Source organism: Tenebrio molitor, chromosome 1 (assembly GCF_963966145.1).
Source record: "Tenebrio molitor chromosome 1, icTenMoli1.1, whole genome shotgun sequence".
In the NCBI taxonomy this organism is placed as follows: Eukaryota; Metazoa; Arthropoda; class Insecta; order Coleoptera; family Tenebrionidae; genus Tenebrio; species Tenebrio molitor.
The window spans coordinates 21,492,684-21,519,425 of NC_091046.1; the positions used below are offsets into that span (position 1 = coordinate 21,492,684).

General features: G+C 35.1%; 1 protein-coding gene and 2 long non-coding RNA genes across 13 annotated transcripts in view; 1 reads left to right on the forward strand and 2 right to left on the reverse strand.

The window, feature by feature from the left end:
- Positions 1-26,742, forward strand: part of Dscam2 (Down syndrome cell adhesion molecule 2) — a 431,544-nt gene that overhangs the window by 378,252 nt on the left and 26,550 nt on the right. For 7 of the 9 annotated variants that reach the window (XM_069036617.1, XM_069036619.1, XM_069036626.1 and 4 more), the window contains 6 exons: positions 6,480-6,931; positions 6,988-7,237; positions 7,300-7,443; positions 7,503-7,643; positions 17,120-17,236; positions 22,795-22,967. In XM_069036617.1, the coding sequence (XP_068892718.1) occupies positions 6,480-6,931; positions 6,988-7,237; positions 7,300-7,443; positions 7,503-7,643; positions 17,120-17,236; positions 22,795-22,967 (1,277 nt within the window). Of the gene's footprint in view, positions 1-6,479; positions 6,932-6,987; positions 7,238-7,299; positions 7,444-7,502; positions 7,644-17,119; positions 17,237-22,794; positions 22,968-26,742 lie in introns of those variants that run through there. The other 2 variants (XM_069036623.1, XM_069036625.1) reach the window with 2 other exon arrangements.
- LOC138122381 (uncharacterized) lies at positions 8,044-9,303 on the reverse strand. 3 transcript variants are annotated; one of them, XR_011156469.1, is made up of 4 exons: positions 8,853-9,303; positions 8,651-8,791; positions 8,447-8,587; positions 8,044-8,387 (listed from the first exon to the last, which is right to left on the reverse strand). It is a non-coding gene; the product is annotated as an uncharacterized lncRNA (long non-coding RNA). The 3 variants fall into 3 exon arrangements; XR_011156470.1 differs by lacking the exon at positions 8,853-9,303 and having other exon boundaries at positions 8,044-8,179; positions 8,240-8,387; positions 8,651-8,834; XR_011156468.1 differs by lacking the exon at positions 8,853-9,303 and having other exon boundaries at positions 8,651-8,834.
- On the reverse strand, positions 11,582-12,458 carry LOC138122384 (uncharacterized). Its single transcript, XR_011156473.1, has 2 exons — positions 12,305-12,458; positions 11,582-12,180 (listed from the first exon to the last, which is right to left on the reverse strand). It is a non-coding gene; the product is annotated as an uncharacterized lncRNA (long non-coding RNA).

Genomic DNA, 26,742 nt, shown 5'->3' on the forward strand with positions numbered 1-26,742 from the left:
AGGCGGAATTTTGAAAACACTAACTGAAAGCTGCGCACTGCCTCCGCGAGGCGGCGCGGCAGTCGTCAGAAAACGATATCGGGGAAGCGTATGGTCATCGTCGTCGGTTTCGGCACAACTTTGGAAAGGGAATGTTTTGGATCTTTTTTTTAGTGCAATATTTTCGGCTCTAGAATGTAGATACATACAGGGTCGATAAAAAGTATGGACACAGCGAAATATTTTCAGAATGGTTTAGCAGAACTCGTTGAAATTTGGCACATAGTTAGAAATGTTTAAATTCTATCATCTGAATTTTTTTTCAGTTTTCTAACATCGTTTATTTTGAAGATACAAAGTTAATTTGATTGTTTTAAATTGGATGGGGGTCAAATTTAATATCTTTAAAAATAGTTTTTTTTTGTGGATTTAGTGATGTAACACATGGATCTTATTTTAATCTAAACATTATATAAAATGATCGAATTAAAAAATTTGAAAAAATGTAAAATTTAGTTAGTCTTGGAAATGTGGTCTTTAGCTATAGTCAGTTCTTTGCCGCCTATATTTTGACCAAAAAATAAATACAGTCAATAATAAGTGTAAAAATATAGTTATTTATTTAACGAGTTCGTGTGTAATTTTGGCTTTTTTTGGCATGAGTGGACCAGTTTAAAACTCGAGTGAAACGAGAGTTTTAAAGGTCCACGAGTGCCAAAAAAAGCCCAAATTACACAAGAACGAGTTGAATACAACGTTTTTTTGTTCGACGAGCCCCTTAAAGGCTCCAAATCGCTAAAAATCTTTAAAATTAGTTGACGTTTCGTTTTGACAAATTGTCAAATTTATCAAAATCCGTTCACACAGGGGAAAATTCTCAAATTCTGACAGTGTCGTACAAAAAAAATATTTTTTGTTCGACACTGTCAAAATTTGAGAATTTTCTCCTGTGTAAACGGATTTTGATAAATGTCACAACTTGTCAAAACGAAACGTCAAGTCATTTTAAAGGTTTTAGGCGATTTTGAGCCCTTAAGAGACTCGTCGAACAAAAAAACGTTGTATTCAACTCGTTCTTGTGTAAATTGTGCTATTTTTGGTATGAGTGGGCCAGTTTAAAACGCGAGTGAAACGAGCGTTTTAAACTGGCCCACTCATACCAAAAAAAGACCAATTTACACACGAACTCGTTAAATAAATAACTATTAACTGAAACAGAAAACATTTTAATAGAAAAAAAGTTTAAACGCGATAATACATAATTTTTAATGCTAAAAAGATTTTCAAAATGGCGGCGATGTGGACATGTGTTGCATTACTGTATTCACAAAAAATACTCCTTTCACAAATATTAAATTTGACTCCCCGTGCCATGCCGCGCTTGAATTACCACGTGCTTCGCCATAGAGTAAATGAAAATCGGGTCTAGGCCAACTCGACACCAAACCTTAGAAGCAATAAGCATTGACCGGCCAACTCGACACCAAAAAAAGCAGGTAGTTTTCAAAGACACCCCAAGAGATAGGCCAACTCAACACTAAGCGCCCACTCACTACCTGTCTATATGATGCCCCCTAGTAGAGGGTATTTCCTGAAGGGCAGGCGTTTTTTCCGCATCAACCATTGCTTATAACACCCCTATAACCGCAGGTAGCTTCCACATTCCACATTTCCCCCTTCTTTCTGGGCCTCTAAATCAAGTCATTTATATTTAACTACCAATCCATGTGAATCGTTTCATTCGCATTTTGCCAAATCCTTCTACCATACGCACCCAAATATTAATATTTTTGTAAAAACTCTTCTTGAGTATCAATGTTTTATGTACATAAAATTTCAGAGTATTAGAACGCAAATAATTGTAAAAACCAAAAAAGTAAAAGAAGCGGAGAAATTTGTATCTCAGAAAATATTTGAATATGATAATTGTCAAATATCAGAATATGATTATGTAAAATCTATTTCATATAAATATAAGATTAATAATTAATTAGTAGTCTTGTAATTAATATTTAATTGTAAATGACCTATAAAAGTAACATTATATTTGTATATTATAAAAAAAAGTATTTCCTCATCTCATTTTATAATCCCTGATATATTCCTGCAAGAACTCTAGTCACTGGCTGCGATATTAAAGAGGTACCGTCCCAGTACAGTGCCGAGTTGGCTTGACGACGGTGCCGAGTTGGCCGGTTATCCATCGGCTACCGGTGCCGAGATGGCCTGTTGTACTTTATTGCAAATTTTACCTAGGTATAATACTCGTAAAGTGCCGAGTTGGCGTCCGTCCTGAAAATCGGCGTATTCTTGTTTTGTGAACTTCATAACTTTTTGTAGGATTCGCAAATTTAAAATTAAACTGTTGCTAAAGAAATTGCAGCCAAGCAACCAGAATTTCCTTTTTAAACCCGATTAACTCATTAGCGTACAGCAAATTTCGACCAAATTTTCAATTATTTTTATCTCGAAAACGAAAAGACTTTTATTAGAAACATTTTTTGTGTATTAGTTCTACTCATCGTCACCTATTAGCCTGTATACAAACAAACATTTAAAAAAAAATCATCAAAATCGGAGCTGTTCTTGAGGTTTTAGCATTTTTCCGCTTCATTGCAGTAGTCCAGTCAATATAAACATTCGACCTTGCAAAAGGTCATGTAGTTCTGATTTTTTAATATGTTCTTTGAACCTCAGCGAAGAGTAAAAAACCAAATTTGCAACTTCGAAAGACTTGTGCGCGCTGCGTGGTAGCCGAAGAACAGCAAAATGTTTGCACTATTTTCAGTTTTTGCTCAATATCTCTTAAGATATGAGTCTAACAGAAAAAGTTGAAGTTATCTTTTTTAAACTAGATTAAATTCGCTTTAGTTTGAGGCCTAAGCAAACTTTGTGCGTCCAGCAGTTTCCGAGATACAGCTCTTCAAAAATTGGGTATTTTTTCCAAGAAGTGATTTTTTTTTGTTTATTTCTCTTTTTTATTAAATATCGTCAAAAATACTCGCCCCATGAGAAAAGTCAAGGGCAATGAACTTGAAGCGTATTTATTTAGCTTTAAACTGAGATCTGATGGGCAGCTGCAGGTCCAATGCTTCTCTAAAAAGTGGCATATAACCGAAAACCTCGAAAAATAAGTTATTTTAACGTAATTTAGTATGTGTGGTTAACAACTTGAAGGAAGTCTGTGAAGTCGGTGTAGAAATACTGCCCTCAGCGCCAGACTTGTTCTGATTGTATGGAAAATCATCAACTACCCCAAGTATGCTCCTTTGGAACGGGTTCATTAAGCAGGTGACAAGTGGTCTTGAGTTTTATGCCTCAAAAATTATTTTCCTCTCATTTATCCGCACCCCACCTACTGATTACGATACAGTGTTCATATCACCTTTTGAAGCCAGTGAGAGAAGCAAAGGTCATTTTCAAAAAACCTGCTTCGTTACTTTTGATCAACCACTGTTCTTTAAGGCCAGAGATACTGTTGAGGGTGGCCAACATTCTGAGTTAAGCTGCGTGGTTGTGAGGCTTGGAGAGTTCCATCTCCTCATGTCATTCATGGGTTGTATCGGTGCAATAATGGCAGGGAGTTGCTTAAACGCGCTATTTATTACTATTTATACAGGTCACAGGCCTGGACAAGATGCTGAATGGTCATGCCTATTCACGAGCTGTACGAGCACAGATTTTGACTAATCTGATATTGGCTGGCATTATTTTGGATGAGGTAGACTTGATTGGGAAAGAAAGAGCCGAAACTGAGAATAAGCTACGTGAGAGTGAGAGGTCTCTCATCTTGTTTGTAAAGGAAAATAGGACTTACCAAAGCCTAAGAGCCAAATTCAAAACTGCATTGCATAATTTGGAAGGTAATCAAAGCTGTGGGACCAATATTTTCACACGTCTAATCCCGTAAAACTATTCATCCAGGCAGAGCGTTAGGGTGATTAAGAACCTTCACCTGTATACTATCGATAAAATGCTACCTTGTTTTCATTCAGTTGGTCACTATTTCTTCACAAAGAGTGCCCACTTATATTTGCAAGATATGATGGCTCTAGAACAGCGGATGGATCCAACTGAGTATAAGATATTCATAGAACAAAATTTTACAATCCGCCGATCCGATAAATTTTGGCCCGGCCTATGGTTAGATTTGATTGCTGATGTGGTTTATGAAAAGCTAATGTGGATTGACACATGTGCGTGGAATCTCCAGCAGTGAGCTAATACAGTGTACCGTAAAAATGGGGTTCATGATAAACATACTTGTATACGCCAGGACATGTACCCGGCGGAGCTCAAATTAAAGCGCGCCAATGAATGAGAGGAAAATAATTCTTGGTCGATCAAAATCAAGACCACTTGTCACCTGCTCCATAAACCCGTTCCAAACGAGCATACTTGGGGTGTTCGATGATTTTCCATACAATCAGAACCAGAACAAGTCTGGCGCTGAGGGCAGTATTTCTCCACCAACTTCACAGACTCTCTTCAAGTTGTTAACCACACATACTAAATTACGTTAAAATAACTTATTTGATCGGTTTAGGCCCTATACGTGATGTTTGATGCGCTGAAAACTTGTTTTCATTTATTTATCCCAAATTCCATCTTTCGAGGTTTTCGGTTATATGCCACTTTTGAGAGAAGTATTGGACCTGCAGCTGCCTGTCAGATCTCAATTTAAAGCTAAATAAATAGACTTCAAGTTCATTACCCATGACTTTTCTCATGGGGCGAGTATTTTTGACGATATTTAATAAAATAAGAGACGTAAACAAAAAACTTTCACTTCTTGGAAAAAATACCCAATTTTTGAAGAGCGCTATCTCAGAAACTGCTGCATGCACAAAGTTCGCTTGGACCTCAAACTGTAGCAAATTAAATCTAGTTTAAAAAGGATAACTTCAACTTTTTCTGTGAGACTCATGTCTTAGGAGATATTGAGCAAAAACTGAAAATAGTGCAAAAATTTTGCTGTTCTTTGGCTACCACGCAGCGCGCACAAGTCTTTCGAAGTTGCAAATTTGGTGTTTTACTCTTGGCTGAGATCCAAACAACATATTAAAAAATCAGAACTACATGACCTTTTGCAAGGTCGGACCCTTTTTTATGTTTATATTGAGTGGACTACAGTGTCTATTCCAATTATTGCTCTTGTTTACTACTCGACTACCCTCTTTTAAAAATTTATTGAGTCTGACAAATTTCGGATCATCTCTGAAATATTATGCCGCCAGTAATTTAACAATTTAACAAAATGTTTCAAGAAACATTTTTCAAATTTATAGTTATAATTTCGCCCCATGCTTCTGTTATAACTCGTCTTTAAAACATCCCAAAAAAATTTACTACATTTACGTTTTCGTCTCGGACCAACACCTAAAAAGAATGATTGAACGTTTGTAATAAAATAAGCAAGTAGGCAATAACAACAAGGCACAATCTGCAGCATTTGTAAAAATGAATGAAATGTTTTAAAGAAACTCAATTTAATATTAAATAATATTTTGTATCTATTGCATATTGCACCGAAATTAACATGTTAGATCTCAATAAAAATGATCAACGAATGTCTTGGTGTTTGTCAAAAAACCGACAGCGAACGAATCGGCCCAAACCGTTTGCAGGGCGCTTGTAGTGTGCTCGTTCGGGGCTGGCGGCCACGTCCAGATTGGACATGGACATTACATGTTGCATGCTACAGTTGGGACATTCTTAGTCGGCAAATTCCGGTGCATACCGAATGGAGCTTCGTGTCTAGTCGTCATCGTCATAGCTGGATACAGAAACGCAACAGCCAGTGGCGTAATATTTAAAAGAATTTAGTAATGTAGAGTGAAAATCAGGCGAGGAAGACCTGTAACCGGAGTTTAGCTGCGAAGTATATATATATATATATATTGTTACATATTTTAAGTTTTGTACAGTTTTGAATATAATTATTACATATATAATTTTGGACAAATTATTATTCTATGAATTTGCACAATCGAACCAGTGCGCAACAATTGCTTTAGCCAACTTAGAATATCCAAACTGTACATTACAGGCTCGACTCGCGTAGTCTGTACGCACTCTTATACGATCCACCCGTGAACCAAGTCCCGACGAATTAAAAATAATTGTGTCTTGTGCCCTCATTGTGACCAACATTAAAAAAAAAAAACATTTAATGCGGTACATGACAAGGCTGATGGCATTTGTAATATGTATTTCTATTTACATTCGGTTTCTAAAGTTTTATCATTTTTTAATTACTTATGGTATCTGTAAGGGTCCATAGTTATCGGGTGGGTCATAGGATTGGATAGAAAATAATTATAATAATATTTGATTTTAAATTTATTTTGAACGTTTGAAAAGATTGTACATTCCAATTGTTTGAAAATGAAAAGAAACCTAGATTTATACATTTTTAAATAAATTATTTTTTAAATTTAACAATAACATTTTTGTCACAATTGAACATTCTAATATTACTGTTATTAATTTTATTGTAGTTCCTGCTAGAATAGTTTCATTTGGTGGGACAATTGTTAGGCCTTGGAAAAGCTCTGTAGCTTTTCCATGCGAGGCTGTAGGATCGCCGAAACGAGAGTGGTTGTGCAATGAAAAGATACTTAAAGGGGTTACAAACCAAAATCAACAAATCTTAGATACTGGTGAATTAATATTATCAAATCTACAGTTGATCGATGTGGGTAATTACACATGCCAAGTTGATAATAATCAAGGTTCTGATAAAATTACATATAATCTACTTGTTCAAGTACCCCCTTCTGCACCTTTGCTGTATGTAACAAGCGCTACTAGTAGCAGTATATTGTTACACTGGAAAGTGGGCAATAATGGGGGAGCACAGATAAGTGGTTTTACCTTAAATTACAGAAAAGAACATGGAAATTTAGATGAAGTGCATTTATCCAGGCACGCAACAAGTTACGAATTGAAGGTTTTTATTATAAAAGTAAATATTTTGCCTGTAATTAATACAATTAATTGTTCTAGAGACTTTTATGCGGAACAACATATAATTTGTATTTAACTGCTCATAATATAATCGGTAGCAGTCCTGCAAGTCAACCGTTGCAAGCTCGAACACAAGGACATCCCCCAGGAGTTCCATCTGCAGCTGCATTTCTCTCACCCAATTCAACATCAGTGTTACTTCGCTTGCATGTTTGGCCCGATAACGGGTGCCCAATTTTATATTTTATATTGCAATATCGAAAGGCTTCCAATTCACAGTGGAACTTAGGTAAGATAGATACATATTTACAAATTACCAGGTTTTGGTCTATACATTTTATAAAATAATAGTGTCAAATGCTCTGAAACCGCAAAAGCGAACTTCGATTACTGGATTAAGTCCTGCAACACAGTACGTAGTTAAACTGGAAGCTCATAATATTGCGGGATTTTCCACAGAAGAATTTGTTTTCATGACATTAACAAAAGATGGTGGTAAGATTTCACTTTATGTATGAATATATTATGTTATGTTCACTCAATAAAATTTTTAGATGTTCCTCCACCAAATCTTATGAAGCAAGGACATGATCATTCGTTTCATTACTCTGATATTCGATTTATAATTACGTTACTGGCTTTAATAACTACAGTTATAATTTTGATAGTAGGAGCTGTTTTGTGTTTAAGACACCGTAAGTATTTTAATCAATTTCTAAAATTTATACACATACTTTAATAATAAAAAAATCGATTTCGAAATATAACTTTTACAGTCGAGTCAGTTCCATAAATGAGCTGTTAAAGCTCCCTTTATCCACAGCCTCATTAAAAAAAAAGTCGCCTTTAAAGTATGTTTAAAAAATACAGCGTGATCAACAATGACTGAGTCTGTTGGCAATGAAAAAATTGAAAAGTACTGGTGTTTTTTGTCTCGTAATTGGCATTGACAGGATTTTTTAACTTGAGGCAACATTAAAAACACTTTTTTGCGCGATTGTACTCTATTTGGTTGTTTACCACGTCTGTTTCCAAGATGGTAAGCTCTGTTTACTCGTTGCTAACGATAAACTCGATGGTAAGTAATTTTTGGTGTTCTAGAACGGTAAGTAAAGTTTATTCAAAATTAATCGATTATTATAATAATTTTTATGTAGACGGAAGTTGAAGACAAGATGTGGGGGCACTTTCTGGAAACTCATAAAGCTCTTGTAGTCGGCTTTCCTTGGCGCTGCAATGAAATAGCATTAGCAAACTTGCCGCGACATTGGCATTGTCAAAATTTTCATACCCCGCATTTTCCCTGTCTTCTTGATTAGGTACACATTGAGGTTGTTGGTTTCGAAAATAATTCTTCATCTATGTAGACAGAAGTTGAAGACAAGATGTTAGCACTTTCTGGAAACTCACACGGCTCTTGTAGTCGGCTTTCCTTGTTGCTGCAATGAAATAGCATTAGCAACTTGCCGCGACATTGGCATTGTCAAAATTTTCATACCCCGCATTTTCCTTGTCTTCTTGATTACACACTGAGATCGTTGGTTTCGAAAATTCTTCATTTATGTAGACGGAAGTTGAAGACAAGATGTTAGCACTTTCTGAAAACTCACACGGCTCTTGTAGTCGGCCTACCTTGCCGCTGCAATGAAACAATTTTAATAACAGACTTGCCGCGACATTAGAATTGTCAAAATGTTCATACCCCGGATTTTCCTTGTCTTCTTGATTTCATATTGAGTTCGCTGGTTTCGAAAATTCTTGATTTATGTAGACAGAAGTTGAAGACAAGATGTTAGCACTTTCTGGAAACTCACACGGCTCTTGTGGTCGGCATTCCTTGCCGCTGCAATGAAATAATATTAGTGAACTTGCCGCGACATTATATATTATCAAAATTTTCATACCACAAATTTTCCTTGTCTTCTTAATTACACGTTGAGGTCGTTACTTTCAAAAATTCTTTATTTGTGACGCAGCCCACATTCAAAGTTTCTTCTACAATATCCACTTCGTTTTCGGAATCACTAATATCACTCATTTTACTGCTTGTTTTTCAACACAACTGGCGATATTTGCGCACAAAAACTGCAATGGCGGTAGTTGTTTGCAGATTGCCTTAGAAACGCGATACAAAAATCGACATTGCGGCAATACGATGTGAAGGGCGTCGTATCGCATTGCATTCTAGTTAGGAATATTTTGTAATAAATATTCAATCGCGCAAAAAATCTCATAAGCATGACGAACGTTAAAGACAATGTACAGATCTCAGACAATATTGGAGTCGTCGCAAGCTCCTCCTCCAAACAATTGTCTTCGATCCGTACATTGTCATTACCGTTCTTTATACTTAATATACTATTGATTATGTCAGTTATGTTTATGCTATTACGTGGCAAATTTCAAATTTGTCAAATTTTATTGTTACCAACAGATTCAATCATTCTTGATCACACCGTATTATATTTAAGGCGCTTTACATAAAGTCAGCTTTAACAAAACGTTGGCACAGAATTGTTAGGTTGGCGACATGCCTAAAATTTTTAACCAATGGACGTCTTTAAATTGTATACCAAATTGTCAAAATTTGACAGTTGTTTTTGTGGCTGTGTTGACAATGGTAAATTATTGCGATACTTTTGAACTAAATCCTATTATTATCTTCTTTACTAATTGCTTTATTGTTTGACAATTGTTTTAAAGAAACGAGTTATAGAAGTTAATTTATTAAATTGATCGTCAGAAAATGAAGAAGTTTGTTTTTGTCCATAGGTAATAAGGATAATACTCTAATTAAGCACCTATGATTCTATTACCACAGGATTGTCCGCAGCGAAGGTAGTCTTTTCCTCTGAAACAAATGTTGCAAAATGATCCTAAAAAAATGGCGGGTTCACAATTGTAAAGAGCGATTAAATTAATTTGTAATCGAGTTATACATGAATCCGAAATCGTATGTCCCTACTTAAACTCCACGCTCCATTAAATACAGCTTGAAACACAGGTTAGACATATCAATCGCAAAAGACATGCGGATTCAAATCCATGGATGACTTGATTACAAATTAATTTGATCGCCCGATATTTATTTATATTCTGTCAAAAGTAAAATAACACTATCAACACTATTTGCAAATCTTACGACTGTTTTTATGTTTATAGTTCGTAGCACGGCTTCTACAGGGTCATTATAAATGATTGTCCAATCGCAGTTGGCGTTGGAAACCCACACAAATTTTGGATGTGCCGCCTGCTTCGCAATGTTAGACAAACTAGTAAACAGATTTCCACTACCGCCAGTAACGCCACCTATCGGCAATGCTAGTCTCACTCATGATATCAAGCTTGCGGCACATTCAACTTAGCCGCCAACGCCTACTACGATGGGACAATAATTTATAATGACCCTGTATAACCGCGTAAAATTTGTCTGTACTGGTACCTCCTCCGCCTGTTTTTCGTCTCTACCTGCGGTTCTCCCCCACCACTTTCCTCGCTTTTGTTTTTAAATTAGCGTATTTCGAGTGGAACGGACCCACTGATCGGAACTGAGAAGCAGATGAATTAAATGCCTGCGATACTCGACCCATGCGGCACCCTACAAGTAGAATTTTTTACACAGATTTTTACATTCCCAACAATTATTTTTTAAAACACCTTTTCTTTGTTGGCCACTCTATTTGTTATTTTATTCTCAATAACTTGTTTTTATTTCTCAGCCGGTTAATTAAATCGTAATTGGTCTTCATTCGTAAATATAGGTACTTGCTTTTTGAACGCCTATTTTAGAATATAAACATTCTGATGTGGTTTTAGATACGGAATGACCCACACTCTAGAACTGTTACAGAAAATTATTCCATTACTTGTAATAGAATGAGCAAGGTTGGTAGAACTGACTAATTTGTATAGAAGATTGCCTCGTTGCCATTTAAAACAATAGTTTGAATTTTTCCCCCCGCAAAAGTTACTCGTGACGTCATAATGCACTAAAATTTTACTACAGAGTATGTCGATCACGCATTAGGTGTTGCCTCACTAGAACAAACCCAAAAAACCACCCAACAAACCCCACGAAGCTTATCAACCTTGGGTTCTATTCGAACACTCAAAATTTCTGGGTTGATTTTACTTACTTTTACTTTTCCCTCCCGCCCCCCAATTTTTAACGAGGCAACCTTACTATACAAATTAGTCAGTTCTACCAACCTTGAGAATGACATTTATTCGAGTTTTAAACCTATTTAATCGGTGAGTTAAAAATTCTACTCTTGCAATAGTAGCGCTACATGTCGCCACCAGTAGCTGTTCTCCAAGGCCATCTGAATCAAAAAGCTACGCTTATAAGGCCGTTTCAATGTACATAATAATTGTTTCTGCAGAGTGGCCATAAAACAAAAGAAGACAGAACCTTATTGCGCGCCCTCGGTGGCCTATCAACGAATCAAAGCTACAATATTGGCGGCAATTTAAAATTTTACCCTTCTATTTTACATGAAATGGTAAAAGCGTGTTTCATTTGTGGGGCAAAAGATGTTCGCTTATTTGAAATTCGCAACAATATGAAACAAAGACAAAAATGGTTCGAAGCTTTTGAAACATTTTGCGGTAAACAAATTTATGGAGACAATGATAAGCACAACCTTTTAATTTGTATTTGTAATATAAAAGACTACAAAAATTACGGATTACTCAGAAATTTGTGAGCAGCATTTTCAACAAGTCTCTATAATTACATTACAACCCCCAAAAGACGACGCTTATGTAAAGATGCTGTTCCTTGTCCTTCTATTTTTGTAAGTATCTATAATTAAAAAAGACTTGTGGTGTTTATTGCTACATGAAATATACATAGAAGCGAAGTCAACCACGACATATGAGAAAACAAAATGAGCTTCCTCTTTTCATTTTTCGATTAATTACTTATTACTTTTCAAAGTCCTAATCAGGAACCTCCAGGTATTAATTACTATCATCTTATTAGTGTTTTTGTTTTTTAGGCTTTTCCCACTGAAACTCCAGTTGAAATTCCTGTACCCCAAAATCCTGTAGAGTCTTTCATCAATCCAACTGTTCCAATGACATCCAAATCAATTCAAGTAAATAGTATTTCTGGGCAGTATATTCCACCAAATGGTTGAGATAATGGGCCCTCATTTGCTAGAAAATCCAATACTTTCATCTTGTCTGGTACATAAAAATCAGATCTGCGAGCTGATAATAACTGCAACGCTGAAACCAGTTTTAGATAATACATATTTGTCAAGAAAAAACAGATTTATTAAAGAAGAAATGTGCAATCCAGAACAAACTCCTTTGCAGAAAAATGTTAAAGTTATAAATTGTTCTAACCTACCTTGTGTTATGATTTCATGGTTTTTTGCAATTCTAATTTGTTAGTATTTTGCTAGCCCAGAATGTGTCCAAAAAAAGCTCGGATCTTAGATATTTTATTGCATTCATGTTTTAATTGACGTTTTAAGCACTTAACCTCAAAGAAAAAGTGGAAAAAGTCCACGGCTTCCTAGATTAATAAGAGTCGAAGCCTCTAATACGGCTGGTCGAGTTCCTTGAACTGTCTGTTCCTTCAAAAGCCAAAAGTATAGTAGCGCCCTCTACCAAAAAACGAATATTTTTTTAATTAAATGAATGAAAAATCGTATTAATGTTTTTTTTTCTATCAATAATCTACTTTTTGAAGTAGTTTATGTAACATACAAATTACGATTCTTTTTAAAATGAGATTTGTACGCGGTTAAGCAGCCAAATACACAAATGTATAGTGGCGCCCTCTCAGGAACAGAAAAAATGCTTGCAACTGATGAACTCGACCAGCCGTATTAGAGGCTTCGACTCTTATTAATCTAGGAAGCCGTGAAAAAGTCTCAATCAATTGCGTTCGAAATCGGTAGATGGAGCGCAAAAAGGTTCTGCCGCCCGAAATGTCACAGAAACAAAGTTTATATGGAAAAATCGAAAATTGAAACGGCCTTATAAGCGTAGCTTTTTGATTCAGATGGCCTTGCTGTTCTCATGGCCAACTTCATCTAGCTTCCGCTGCGCTCCATACGGCCGTAACATTATACCAATTTTCATTGTTGAAATTGATTCTACTAACCTCAAAAAATCGTTTGGTAACTAGCTCCAACTAGCGGAGAAAACTGTTAATAACAATGATTGACGTATCTTTCCAAAAGCTTCCAGAAGTTTCACAAAGATATGAAAATCAAAAGAAAACAATAGTCTTGTAAAACTGAAAAATATATAACTATATTTAATACATTATTTACATTAAAAAAATGGAAAAGGAACAAAACTCGAAAGGAACTTAATTTTAAATAACATAACTAAAGAACATAAATGGGTGGATTGGTAGGTACTTCTTTGGTAGGTACGTAGTATTATAATTTTGAAACCTTTCTACTTATGGGTTTATTGGCAATTGATTTTCTTTTTATGGAATCAGTTTTTTGTGAACAACTATTATTTAAAAGTGGTTTCATTAATAATGCAATAATAAATTTACAAATTTTGTCTTTATGTGTATTACAGATAAAGAGGGAATTACGAATTAAATGTGGATGTAAAATTGTTACGAGTTTGCAAATATTTTCTTGCGCCAAATATGGTAAAATTTCTGTGGCAATATCTGCTAATTCTTTTAAAAGACTTACAAACTGATAATTTGGATAAGTCAAACCACCATGATTTTGAAGATTAATTAAACGTAAAAGAGGACCAGGGGTTGAAGAAGATAATATAGGAGAGAGACAACTTTCGCGGTGGCATTGGAGCCAAAAAAGGATGAGGAATGAAATTTGTGAGAGAACCATTACAAAGAATTTTGAAAAGTTTAACATTTGCTGAAAAATTATCGGTTACGATTCTCAGTACAATAAACCCACAAGAAGTAAGAAGTTCCAAAATATTCATGAAATAAGTGTCTGAAGATAAAGTCCCATGAAAGAAATAGCCTACGGGGATAGTATATTTGGTACTTAACCCATGAATTACATAACATAGCATTTTATTTGCTATATTAGGTTTTTCACCCACAATATGGGTTTCACTAGTGCTTAAACCGTATATACAATCCTCGGATCGGCTATAAAACATTTTTTCTCTTATAGCCATGTCATCAATTATTAAAGAACACATTCTTTCAATTGGATTTTTCAAGATTCAAATTTCGTTCTTTAATTAACTCGTCCCTACTATTGAAAGGCCCCAAGTATCGTGATATTGTCGTTTTTGATGGTAATTTTACTAAGTGTCTTCTGCAAAATTCGTAACCTTTCGCAGAACAAAATCTCCAGCGAGGAACTTTCGACCTATAATTTTTGATAACGTCCAAAAGAAATACAGCCTTTTCATCATTATTTTCTGCATCTTGGAAATTGTTACTCAATAATTTCAAATTTTTAGATTTTTTTTTCTTCAATCTCGAGATATTTTAATTTGGCCAAGCAATTTGTCCGTCATTCTTTTTAACTTTAAATTCAAAACTGTATGATGATATTTCAGATCATCTAATTCTTTTTTGTTAATTAAATCAACTTGAATAAATTTTGAATTATTTCCTACATCGACAGTGTTACCTTCAAATATATGTAGAGTGTTATTAGTATTAGAACCAGGAAAATCCTAAAATCTTAATTAAATATAATAGATAGTCAATGAAACGTATTTTACGTACAAATTTAGAAGGTATTGCTCGTTTAGTTAATCGATTTCTTTTACCATAAGTATTGATGCAGTTCTCGTCGAAATGTTTTTGGCAAATTACACTGCTGTCTTGAAGTTTCGTGATGTCGAGTAAAGTAAACGTATAATATTAGCTGAGATCAGAATTAAGTACTTAATATGGGATTAAAACGAACTTAAAGATTTAATTCTTTCAGAATTAATCCTTGTATTTTGAATCATTCAAATTAGCAGGTAAGGATTTACATTACTTTAATCCCTAATTAACGTTTTTATCGTTAAATATATGACAACATAATTACCACAAACTTTATAAATTGCTTCAATCCATTTTTCGCGCAGTTGAATGTTACTCGGAATTTCAAAAAAAAATCCTTTGCTCCACAAATAAAACACTTTTTGCCCATTTGTAATATTTATGTTTTAAATATTTTGCCGCCAAACTGACAAAAAAACACGGTTTCCACATCAACCCAAAAATATTTATTTTAAAATTTTTACAACAGATGGGGTTAGTTACCAAACAATTTTTTTAGGTTAGCGGAATCAACTTTATACCCTTATTGTTTATAATAGCTATTCATGCACCAAGGGCGTTACAACGATGATTACGCCCGGAGAACGATGAATCCAACTCGAGGGCTTTAGCCCGAGAGATGGATATCGTTCGATGGGCGTAATCATTCGGTGACGCCGTGGTGCATACAAGATTTTATTTTTCACTACGTGTTCTTTAAAAAAAAAGAAAAAAAACCGGCATCTTTGCAATTATGAATTGATGAGGGCGTTATGAATTCATTACGCCCGCTTATTCTTATTACGCCCTGTATTATGCCCCGGTTGTTATGGACATGTTTACGTATTTCGTATCCTAGGAGTTATCATGCAATTATACTAAAGTGAAAAATAAAAATACATATCTTAATACCAAATAAAATTCCAAGCAGTCATTTGTTTTCGAGTGGTCACGTCAAATTTCAATACTTTACGTCATCAGTTTGAATCTGGGAAAACGCAAAAAACGGCCGGACGCCAGTTAAGTGTTGCTAAATACAAATTAACAATTTAACTATTTCGGCCACAAAGAAGATTCACTTACTTTCTCACAGTAAAAACGTTAGTTCACAAATAAAATAATACAACCATTTAAACCAAATCTAAAAAATAGGCCAGCCAGCATAACCTCTTCCGTAATTTTCTTCACATTATTTTCTGATTTCCATTTACAAAAATGGCTGAATTGTTTTTGATACCTTTCACCAGACTTGCTACTCTTGCTAGGTATTAATTCAGCACAGGCTTCTGCAGATTTTCTTACAATTTCTGGAGGATTTGCTTTAGAAGTCACTTTGACGCACCAAATTATTTCAACAAAATCAACAAAATAAACAATTGCCAAACAGCCGTTGCTAATCATGTTCCAAAAATGTGACTAGATTTGGAGCATTTGTTGAATTATTTTGAAATTAATTTTAATGTTTCTTTCAAACGAAATTTGAGGCAGGATGAAATAAAATATATAACGACATTCATCCGTGAACTCTTTTTACAGTACTCGTTTCGAGTTTCAAGACTCGGCTCCTTCGTCGCCTCGTCCTTAAACGTCTCACTCGTACTGTAAACTATGAGTTCCCGGACTTATAACGTTACTTACTATTACAGTCGTTTAGACGATTAAAAGGGCTATCAGAATCGAGAAAAAAATACGGGGTTTCCATTTCAAAAAAATATCGATGACGTCATCACTCGAAAACAAATACAAATAACTGCTTGGAATTTTATTTGGTATTAAAATATGTATTTTTATAAAATAAAATTGACCCGTCCAAAGATTTTTTTGAAGAAAAAATTGTTTAATTCTTAATTAATTTATTCCATACTTTTGCCGCTCATTGTATGTTTACATAAGTCTTTATTACTGGAAAGCTTTAAGGTTACCTACTACAATTTTACAAACATCATCATATCAGTCACCTACTCGTATTTATGATTGGGTGTGCAAATAAATCATTTTAAAGCTCCAATATGGTCCATAAGTCTCTTTACCATTCAAACATTAAATCATTTTATTTGATTGCTAAGTACAGGGTTATTCTAAATGATTGTAGTCGAAGTAGGCCATGCCCATGTTATTACATTTTTGCCGCTTTCATGTGAACTGTCAGTTTTGTCGCTGTCACTGTCATTGTTTAGGTGAAAAGTGCGGTGATGAGATCTTTATTTATTTTTGTTAAATTAACGACTGAATCCAGATATATTGAGTTGTTTTGCACCCAATTTGACTCCCGTGTGTGAACGGTGTGTACTCACTATTCACATCATTTTAATGTTTTTTTATGTGGAGCGGCAACCATAAATTTTACATTCAGTTTTCACGCCTACTTCGACTACAATCATTTAGAATAACCCTGTATTTGTATTTATTATTTTCAGTATAGAAAATTGATTCTTTATACTATACTTTTAGGTCAAAGTGATCTCGCTAAAGAACAATTGGACAATCAACAAAATGCCGAAGCTCAACGAGAACGATACTATGCGACAATACATAAAGCAGCATTACAACCGGGAGATAAAATTCCAGGTAAAATTAAATTAACTTTTTTACAGACTGATTCACGAAGTATAGTAGATATTGAAATCCCGAATTCTCATCTAACCAATTCCTCCAATAACTGCAAAATATAGGGAAGCGCAGTCCAGTAAAAACCATCATCCTCTAAAAGAACAGCGTATTCCTCAAAAACTCCAAATAATCTGAACCTGGTAATCTTTGCGAAAGAACATGCAAGTTATTCCCACCACAATTTATCTAACATTGGTTTTGAGATCGATATTCTCGAATTGCATGCGAAGTTTTGTCACTCCAAAAATAGGTATTGCGCCTGTTATGTACACCTTCACGACTAAAGCCAGCTTCGTCAGTTTCCATCACTAATTTGATAAATTCATTATTTTGTTGATGAAGTAACCATTCGCAACAATGTACTCGCCGGGGAAAATCTTCAGTTTTAAAGCTTGTAGACGTTGGACATGATATGGGCCTTGGTCATGTAAAATTCACCGTACCATTGACTGTGATAAACCCTGTTGAATGGAGAGTCACCTCGTGCTTATTCCTGGAGTTTGTCCAACAGCATCCTACACATCTTCCTCTGCTTCTAGCGTACGATCACTTTGTGTAGGCCCTATAGCCGCCATATGCACATTAAAAGAGCCTTAGTCTCGAAGATGTTAAAACGTTGCGGAAAACATTCACGTGTCAAGAACCTGCCGATCTTGAGACCACTCCCAATAAAGACTTTCCTGGGATGCATTACCGCCAGCTGCACCATAGATGTACACCATGTCCGCTTTTTCAATAAACGAATAATCTGGCATTTTTACCAAGTACTCGGTGCATACTACAGGGTTATTCTAAATGATTGTAGTCGAAGTAGGCCATGCCCATGTTACATTTTTGCCGCTTTCATGTGAACTGTCAGTTTTGTCGCTGTCACTGTCATTTTTTAGCTGAAAAGTGCGGTGATGAGATTTTTATTTATTTTTGGTAAATTAACGATTGAATCCAGAAATATTGAGTTGTTTTGCAATTAATTTTAAAAATATTGAGTTGCTTTGCACCCAATTTAACTCCCGTGTGTGAACGGTGTGTACTCACTTATTCACATCATTTTGATGTTTTTTTATGTGGAGCGACAACCATAAATTTTACATTCAGTTTTCAAGCCTACTTCGACTACAATCATTTAGAATAACCCTGTATTAATTACATGTAAAAAGTTAGTGAAGCTGCCTGAAAAACTAGAAGCAAAAACATTTTGTGTGCAACTGTACGCGAAATGAACACTTCGCGTTCCGAGAACAGGCTGCGAAATTCAATTTCGCAGCCGTTGCCTTGACGACGGCCGTAAAAGTAAGCCTGTGGGGTTCAATATAATCGATGTTTATTTCTAGCAAACTAACTAACTAAATACAAGTCACAAAAAGTAAGCAGTGTATCTAGGAGAAAGGTTAGAGGAGCTGAGTCCCTGCGAAAGTAAAATTTCTTGTAAATGCTGGCTGGGTGTTGATCTTTTGTTGGCGTCGGTTGGCGTTCTCTCGATGGTGTGGTGTCGGCGGGAACGGTTGACCAATGGGGGCTGTGAGGGAGGGCAGATGATGCAACTTGTCATAGCATAACTTAACATTTACCTTCCACAATAAATAAATACCAGTAAGTAAGCCAATACAACGTTTTCCGACACCGTTTTCACATTCTTCTTGTTACACCAGTCTCTAAACGACTAAAGTCACTGTAACGTTTTTCATATTGCCGCTTCGATTTTTCAGGTTTCAAATGCGACACAGCACAATTTATAATATTCTTTAAATCTGGATAAGTGGGTACACGGAACTGAAACATCGTAATTTTCTTCCGACATTTCTCCAAATTTTTTCAAAATGAATTGTTTTATTTATGTTGTTTCTATAGCGACGTGGCGACATGTGAGCCGACTCTATTTTTATTGACAGCGAAGGAAATTTTACGTGTTCATTTTATAATTACAAATTTTCGGTTGCACACAAACAAAATGTTGTATACACCGTGGCTGCGAAATCCTTTGACGACCTTGAGATTGTGTTGCCTCGGCCTAAACGACCTCGGCGACAATTTTTTTCTCGGTACGTCAAAGAACGATTTCGCATCCTTGACATACAAATAACTATTTTGACGAGTGCTCATGATGACAACGTTTATTTCCAGTTAAGTAAAGTTTCTACTGCAGCAGCTATAAAACGGTTTTGAAGGAATTTATAAAATTAAAATAACTGCATCAATTTCTCATTTAGACTCGTAATTTTTTTTACGTAATCTGTGCATGCGGACACATCGCCGGTTCAAATTTCTACTATATGTATAGTCCTACACAAACTCTAGTGGAATTCGACTTTGGTTGTAAATTTAACAACAACAACGGAAGAATAAGATTTTATCATCAAGTAATAAACTTTGTCATAAATACCACTACCTGTAACATCCCTGCCTGAAGCTAACGTTGCGAACCCGAAACTGACGAGCATTTAAAGTGATAAACATAAATTTACAACCAAAGTCGAATTCCACTAGTGTTTCTGTAGGACTATCCTACGGCGGCGTCATTTTCTGTCATTTCAAAAAAAAAATGTAATCTATGCTTTATTGTCATTATGATTATGATTGGCATTTTTTGGGTGGTATATTTCAAATCTTGAAATTATTTTGTCATTTTCCACTACACAGAACGCTTACCTCAGGTTATCCTATGTACGACTGCTCTAATTTTGTTCATTCATGTCAGATTTTTGGAATACATATTTCAGCTTTAAGCAGTTTACATTGATTCGCAGAATAACAATATGCATGTCAAAATGACAAGAATCGAAAGTGGGGTTACGGTTCCTAAAGGTTTATTTACACTTTACGTGAATGTCAAGACAGTGACGGCTAAAATGTTTTGGCCACCATAGTACTTCGTGAATCAGCCTGCACATGTACACATCTATTTTAATGGGAACTGTATGTGTAAATAGCTATTTGTGCAATAAGTTAGGAAATGTAATTTTGTTGCGGTACCACTCTGAAGAATAGAAACCCTTACCTACTAAGATTTATGGCCGAAACATTTTACTATAAACCGTCATATTTATTTGGGATGCCCTATAGTTGCTAAGTGATCACTGCAATTCACGATACTTTAATTTCAAAACTTGCAATTGTTCGATTAGTTAGTGTTACCAACCCTTTATACTTGCCAAATATAATTTTCCTAGCATTGTGTTTTGAACTTTTTCTAATTTAAAATTGGAATAAGATAGAAAAAATATTGTATTACACTCGTTTTATAAACCATTTTGTCGCACTTTTTTGCTTTACATCACTCTTCGCTGCGCTCCTTGTGCTCTAAAAAACGGGTGCAACAAAATGATGTCTTATAAAACTTGTATAATAAATTACTATTATTAGTTTTTTGAGGTTATCTTTGATAGATTTAAAATTAGGTATCTCAGGAAACGATCAAAATTGAACTTTTAGTGTTGAGAAATATTCCACTTTTCGTAACTCAAATTAGTATTCAAATATGTTAGTTTTCCAAATTCTAATAGATAAACATAAAGTTGACTCAAGTTGCAAAAAACCACTTTGCATTTGCAACAGCACTTTTATGGCATTAGTCATTTGAAATCACTTTAAAACTGTACTTATATGGAAAATATTCAATCCAAACTATGATTTTCTGGTCCCTTTGTACGATTGAGGTCCAAACGACCTATTGAAACGATATACAGTGTGGAAACTACTTATGGAATAAATTCAGTAATTTCAAAACTAATGACATTTGTCGAAAACGTTGAAACAGGTCAATTTTTATTTCTCATAATGCTTATTTTAAGTAGCTTCACTTGTTCATGACGTTATCCATTTTTCAGCTCTGACGTCATACTCATTTTTTTTTAAATGACAACCCCTACTTTTTTCTTCTCTTTCTGATAGAACTTCATACTAGCTAAACGATGAATGAAAAAAATTGGTACCTTACATAACAATTTTTTTGAGAAAATGACAAAATTTTACTTCAAAAATTTAATTTAATTTTCATTTTAAAAATTCTTTTATATGGGTTTATTTAAAATAGAAGATTTATTTGAATAGACCAAACAATTTAGAAGATTTACGGCAGAGAATTTCCGCTGAAATGGAACAAATCAGCCCTAACATTATTGACCGCAGTGTACAAAGTGTCGGTGAGTGCCAAATAGTTCGCGGGGGACAATTTCAACATTTGCGTTACATTTTATTGTTAAGCTTAGATGTTTGTTTGTTTTTGTTTGAGTTCAGTTAAAATTTTTACATCAAAATTTAAATCAAATTTTTGAAGTAAAATTTGTCATTTTCTCAAAAAAAATGTTATGTAAGATACCAATTTTTCTCATTCATCGTTTAGGTAGTAGAAGGGTTTATCAGAAACAGAAGAAAAAAGTGGGGGTTCCCATTTAAAAAAATTGGTGATGACGTCATAACTCAAAAATGGATGATGTCATGAACAAGTAAAGCAACTTAAAATAAGCACTATGAGAAATGAAATTGACCGGTTTCAGCGTTTTCTACAAATGTCATTAGTTTCGACATTACTGAATTTATTCCATAAGTACAGCGTGATCAACAATGACTGAGTCTGTTGGCAATGAAACAATTGAAAAATATTGGTGTTTTTCTGTTTCGTAATTGGCACTGACCGGATGTTTTAACTTGACACGACATTTAAAAAAAATTTGGTTATGTCGGGTATGTTTATGCTATTACAAAAATGACCCTTTGATGGTAAACGTCAAATTCTCCTGTCAACTCTGTCAAAGCTGACAACCGGAAATGGGTTTAGATTACAGTGGTACCAAAATCATTCAAATTTTCATTGCTACCAACAGACTCAGTCATTCTTGATCACGTTGTAGTTTCCACACTGTATGGATCGCATGTGTATCGGCCGACCGTTAACACCAAACCACTCATCTCCTACTCGACGTGTGGAATTGTGATGGTTTCTTAATGCCATTATTGTTAAATATCGGTCTTGAGCTACTGTAGTGCTTCTTTGTCGATCTGACCCGGGAACACGAGCTTCTCTTCCTTCTTCAAACCATGCCTGACAACAGGGCAACACAGTGCTCACATTTCCGTTAACCTGAGCTGCAATTTATCGGTACGAAAATTCTGCTTCTCGTAGACAAATTATGCGCCCTCGTTCAAAAGAACTTAATTGGTGAAATTTATTACGTCTTCTAACTTGGGGCATACTTTGTCGTTCTTTACACGCGATACAACTTTCTGCAGTTTGATAACGTTTCAAAAACTACCAGAAATAATTAATTTGTAATCAAGAGAGCAGAAGAAAAAAATTGCAAAAAATGTTTACCTCTTGTCGAATTTCGTTCAAATTTTCATTGTTTGTTGCTTGTTAGACCCGTCAGCTATCTGTCAAATTTCATCTCAAAAATCAAACTCCTTGTATGTGTTTAGTTGTTTTTTTTTTGTCATTTAGTATATTATGTGTTTCCGTTTCATTTACGTATTTAGGTATATACTTTAGATCTAGACATGGTCTTTTTATTTTTTTTTTCCAGAAACATCAGAGGACATATCACCTTATGCAACATTTCAATTGTCAGAACCAAGTACTTTACCTCAAAACACTATGTTACATAGCTTCATGTATCATGAACATCCAATGACCGAAGGTTGTGCTTCACCACCACCCAGTTCATCAGTTCCTCGAACTTCACCTTATTACAACATTGTAAGTACCAATACACGCATACTTTTATTTTTTAGATATTTTTAAAGCTGTAATTAGCAAGAAATTTATTATAATGTTTTGATTTTAAAAACAGGAAATCATAAAATTTACCTGTGTTTTAATTTATCTGTTTATCTGTGCCGAGTGCAGGTGACACCAGTCAACAGTTAGTTCATTTTGTTATTCCTGTTTAACATGTCCATAGTTTTAGGATTAATTAAATATGTAGCAAAATTTCTAATCTGACGTAGATAATTTACAACTTACTCTTACATTAAAGATAATGAATTATACGTTTTTCTAAATTGCATATTTATTTTAATACATGAAATTTACTGAGGCACTGAGGTACAGACAAATAAAAAACTATAGTATTTTTTTTTTGTTCGACACTCAGAATTTTCTCCTGTGCGAACGGATTTTGATCAATTTGATAACTTGTCAAAACGAAACGTCAAGCTAATTTTAAAGATTTTCAGCGATTTGGAGCCTTTCGGGGGCTCGTCGTATTCAACTCGTTCTTGTGTAATTTGGGCTTTTTTGGCATGAGTGGACCAGTTTAAAACTCGAGTGAAACGAGAGTTTTAAAGGTCCACGAGTGCCAATAAAAACCCAAATTACACAGGAACTCGTTAAATAAACTGCTATTCCTGGCAGGCGGTTGTGCGTGCCATTTACAGAATCCTGCAACGAAATGTGACCTCCTTATTGGTTACTCTATTCCACTAACCATTCCATTTCGTTGGACAATTTTATAAGTGGCGCGCGCAACCGCCTACCAAGAAAAAATATAGTGTAGGCGGTCTCTATTTATAGCTTAATTCAAAATTCCTTATAAAAATAAAAGCACTATACCACTTTTCATGTTACTATCCGTTTATTAAACTCCCGCACTGTCAGTGTCAAATTTTTGACTTTTCTTTGGACTGTACAGTTGCGGCCGTTGAAAACGCAGACACTTTGACAACTCCAAACTTTTGGGTTTGTAAATGGTATTGAAAGTGACGTTTCTCAAAATGTCACTCAAACATTATCCACATTAATTTCTCTCGCAATGGCTCTTATACTCACACCGTCCCTTAGTCTAACACATTTTTGCAAATCAGATAATTGCGGCATTTCAAAAGTTACGCGCGATTCTGACCTAATATGTCAAATACTGACACTGACTTTATAATCCTTGATGAAAATCCTGTTTACGCTAATCAAATTTCGGAATTTATACAGAGTATTTAAATCTTTCCTGTCTGAGATTTCAACGGCCGCAACTGTACCTATGGTGACATATATTTTCAGTTGCCTGTACACAAAATCTAATTATAAGAAAAGTTTGGTTATGTAATGGAGTGAATTCACTTCTTTCCAAACAATAATTAACAATACCCTGCTTCTCTCTGGCCGTTGACAGTATTCTTTTACGGGCGCACTCGAACTACGGTCCAAGTACGGTCAAGATCTGGAGAGGTGAAATTTTTTTATCAGCACATAATCTCACATAATATTTTCTTGTGAAAGTAACATGCAGTTTATGTGTAATCAACAAATATTCTTTGTTGATGGAACATTTGACTATCGCGAAAACAGAATTTTATTAACTCTAAGATTGAACACCTTAATACCAAAACATTAGTATGATTATGTTAAATGCGTGTCTCACAAGTTTTATAATACTGTTTTGTAAATAAATGTTTGTTTCCAAAGTTTTGAATTAAAATATAATAAAATTTAATTGCAATTCATGGCATGGTGGGGGAAGCCAACAGGTACTATTCCGGACACGGAATCTTGGCCAACATTTTTTTGACATTTCTAAAAAAATGATGTAAACCAATCATTAGTGTCATCAATAAATGACAATTATTAAAAATCCCTTTGAAGTTTTTCTTGTGACATCAAAAAAGCAGGGAAATGGCATTATCGAGACAAAAGTTGGGTTATATTCAATAAAGGCCAGTTCACACATATTTGTCAGTTAAATGTCAGTTGTGGCCAAGATTCCATGTCCGGAATAGTACATACATTTTAGTTATCACCGAAATACATCCAACAAAACCACTAAATGATCATACCCAACTCGGTCCCAAAAAGTTCGTGATTGCCTAATAAGTTAAATTTTCTTGACCGCAGTTCGAGATAAGATTAGAGACGACCAGGTAAGTTAAAATTCTTTGACTGCAATTCAGGTGTCGGATTATTGGGCTTCTGACCGCTGACCGCAGTTCGGGTGCACCGACTTTTACGTTTCATATCTTCTTCTTGTTCAGCCATTTCGTGTAAGTAATACTTTGAATGAAAGAAAGCGAATTTATTAAACTTAACTCCAAATTTTAAATTTCAATTTTTATTGCACTACCCACAGTTGTGGTAAACCAAACAATGTACCGCTACGATCTCCATTGTTGTGATAAAAGGGTGTAAGATAATACAAAAGAATAAATAAAAACAAAAAAATCTACGTTTTGAAAGATTCTTTAACGGATTTATAACAATATAATAAATTAATTATGCACTACAGTGCGCCCAGGAATGTGGTAGCAACTTTTACACAAAGTGTCACAAGATGGCACTTTCGAAAAGCCAAATTTGTTCAATCTTGCAACATTTAATTTTTTAATTTTTTCAAAAGAATATGTTAAAAAGGTTTTCCGAACAATTTTTACCCCCGATTTGTGCACTAAAATTTGTCGAGATGTTGCTCGCAGGGTTCAGTTATGCATTGAGTATAATGGTGGTCAATTTGAACATTTTCAATAAAATTTAAATTTGAATGTTTTACATTTGACAATTCTTGACATTTATATATCTCAATTTAGATAGCGGCGTTGCCATGCATAAAAAAGGTCTCTGTAAAAAAGTGTCATCTTGCGGGACCAATTGAAAAACTTGCTACCACATTTCTGGGCGCTCTGTATAACTAAATTAACAACGAGTGCTTCCACCCCTGGCTTGAATGACAGCTTCCATTCTGTGAAGCATGCTTTCGTAAAGGTTTACAATGTATTCTGCGGTATGTTATGCCATTCTTCCACAAGAACTGCTTCCAACTGTTGGAGAGTTCTAAAAACCATTCTGCGCTCTAATACACGCTGTTGAAGGGTGTCCTATACATGCTCTATTGGATTTAAATCAGGGCTTCGAGCTGGCCACTCCATAACAGGTGTCTCAGTGTCTCTAAGGTATTCTTGAACTATCCGAGCTGTGTGTGGTCGAGCATTATCGTGCATATACACAAAATTTTGACCAATAAATGGGCCGTACGGAATAACATGTGGGTCCAAAATGTCAGTAATGTAACGTACAGCCGTCATACGAGCCCCACGCAAAGACACTAATTCTGTACGACCTTGCACAGAGGTAGCACCCAAAACCATTACCGAACCTCCACCATAGTTCACATTGGGAACAAAGTTACATTGAAGATATCGCTCTCCAGGTCTCCTATACACCGGCATTCGTCTGTTATTTGCATAAAGACAAAATCGTGATTCGTCAGAGAACATAAAATTCTGCCAATCTCCAATATCCCAATTCACATGTTCCCTAGCAAACGCTAGACGAGTTACACGATGTTGTCTGGTGAGTTGCGGTGCTCTTGCGGGAACACGAGCCCGAATATTGTCTTCCCGAAGACGGTTTCTTACAGTTTGCAGCGAAATTTCCACATCTCTAGCAGCTAACATCTCACTTTGAAGCAATCAAGCACTACAATGCCTAGTACGGAAGCGATAATCTCGGACCGATGTCATCCTTCGACGACCTTGTCCTGGCCTTCTGT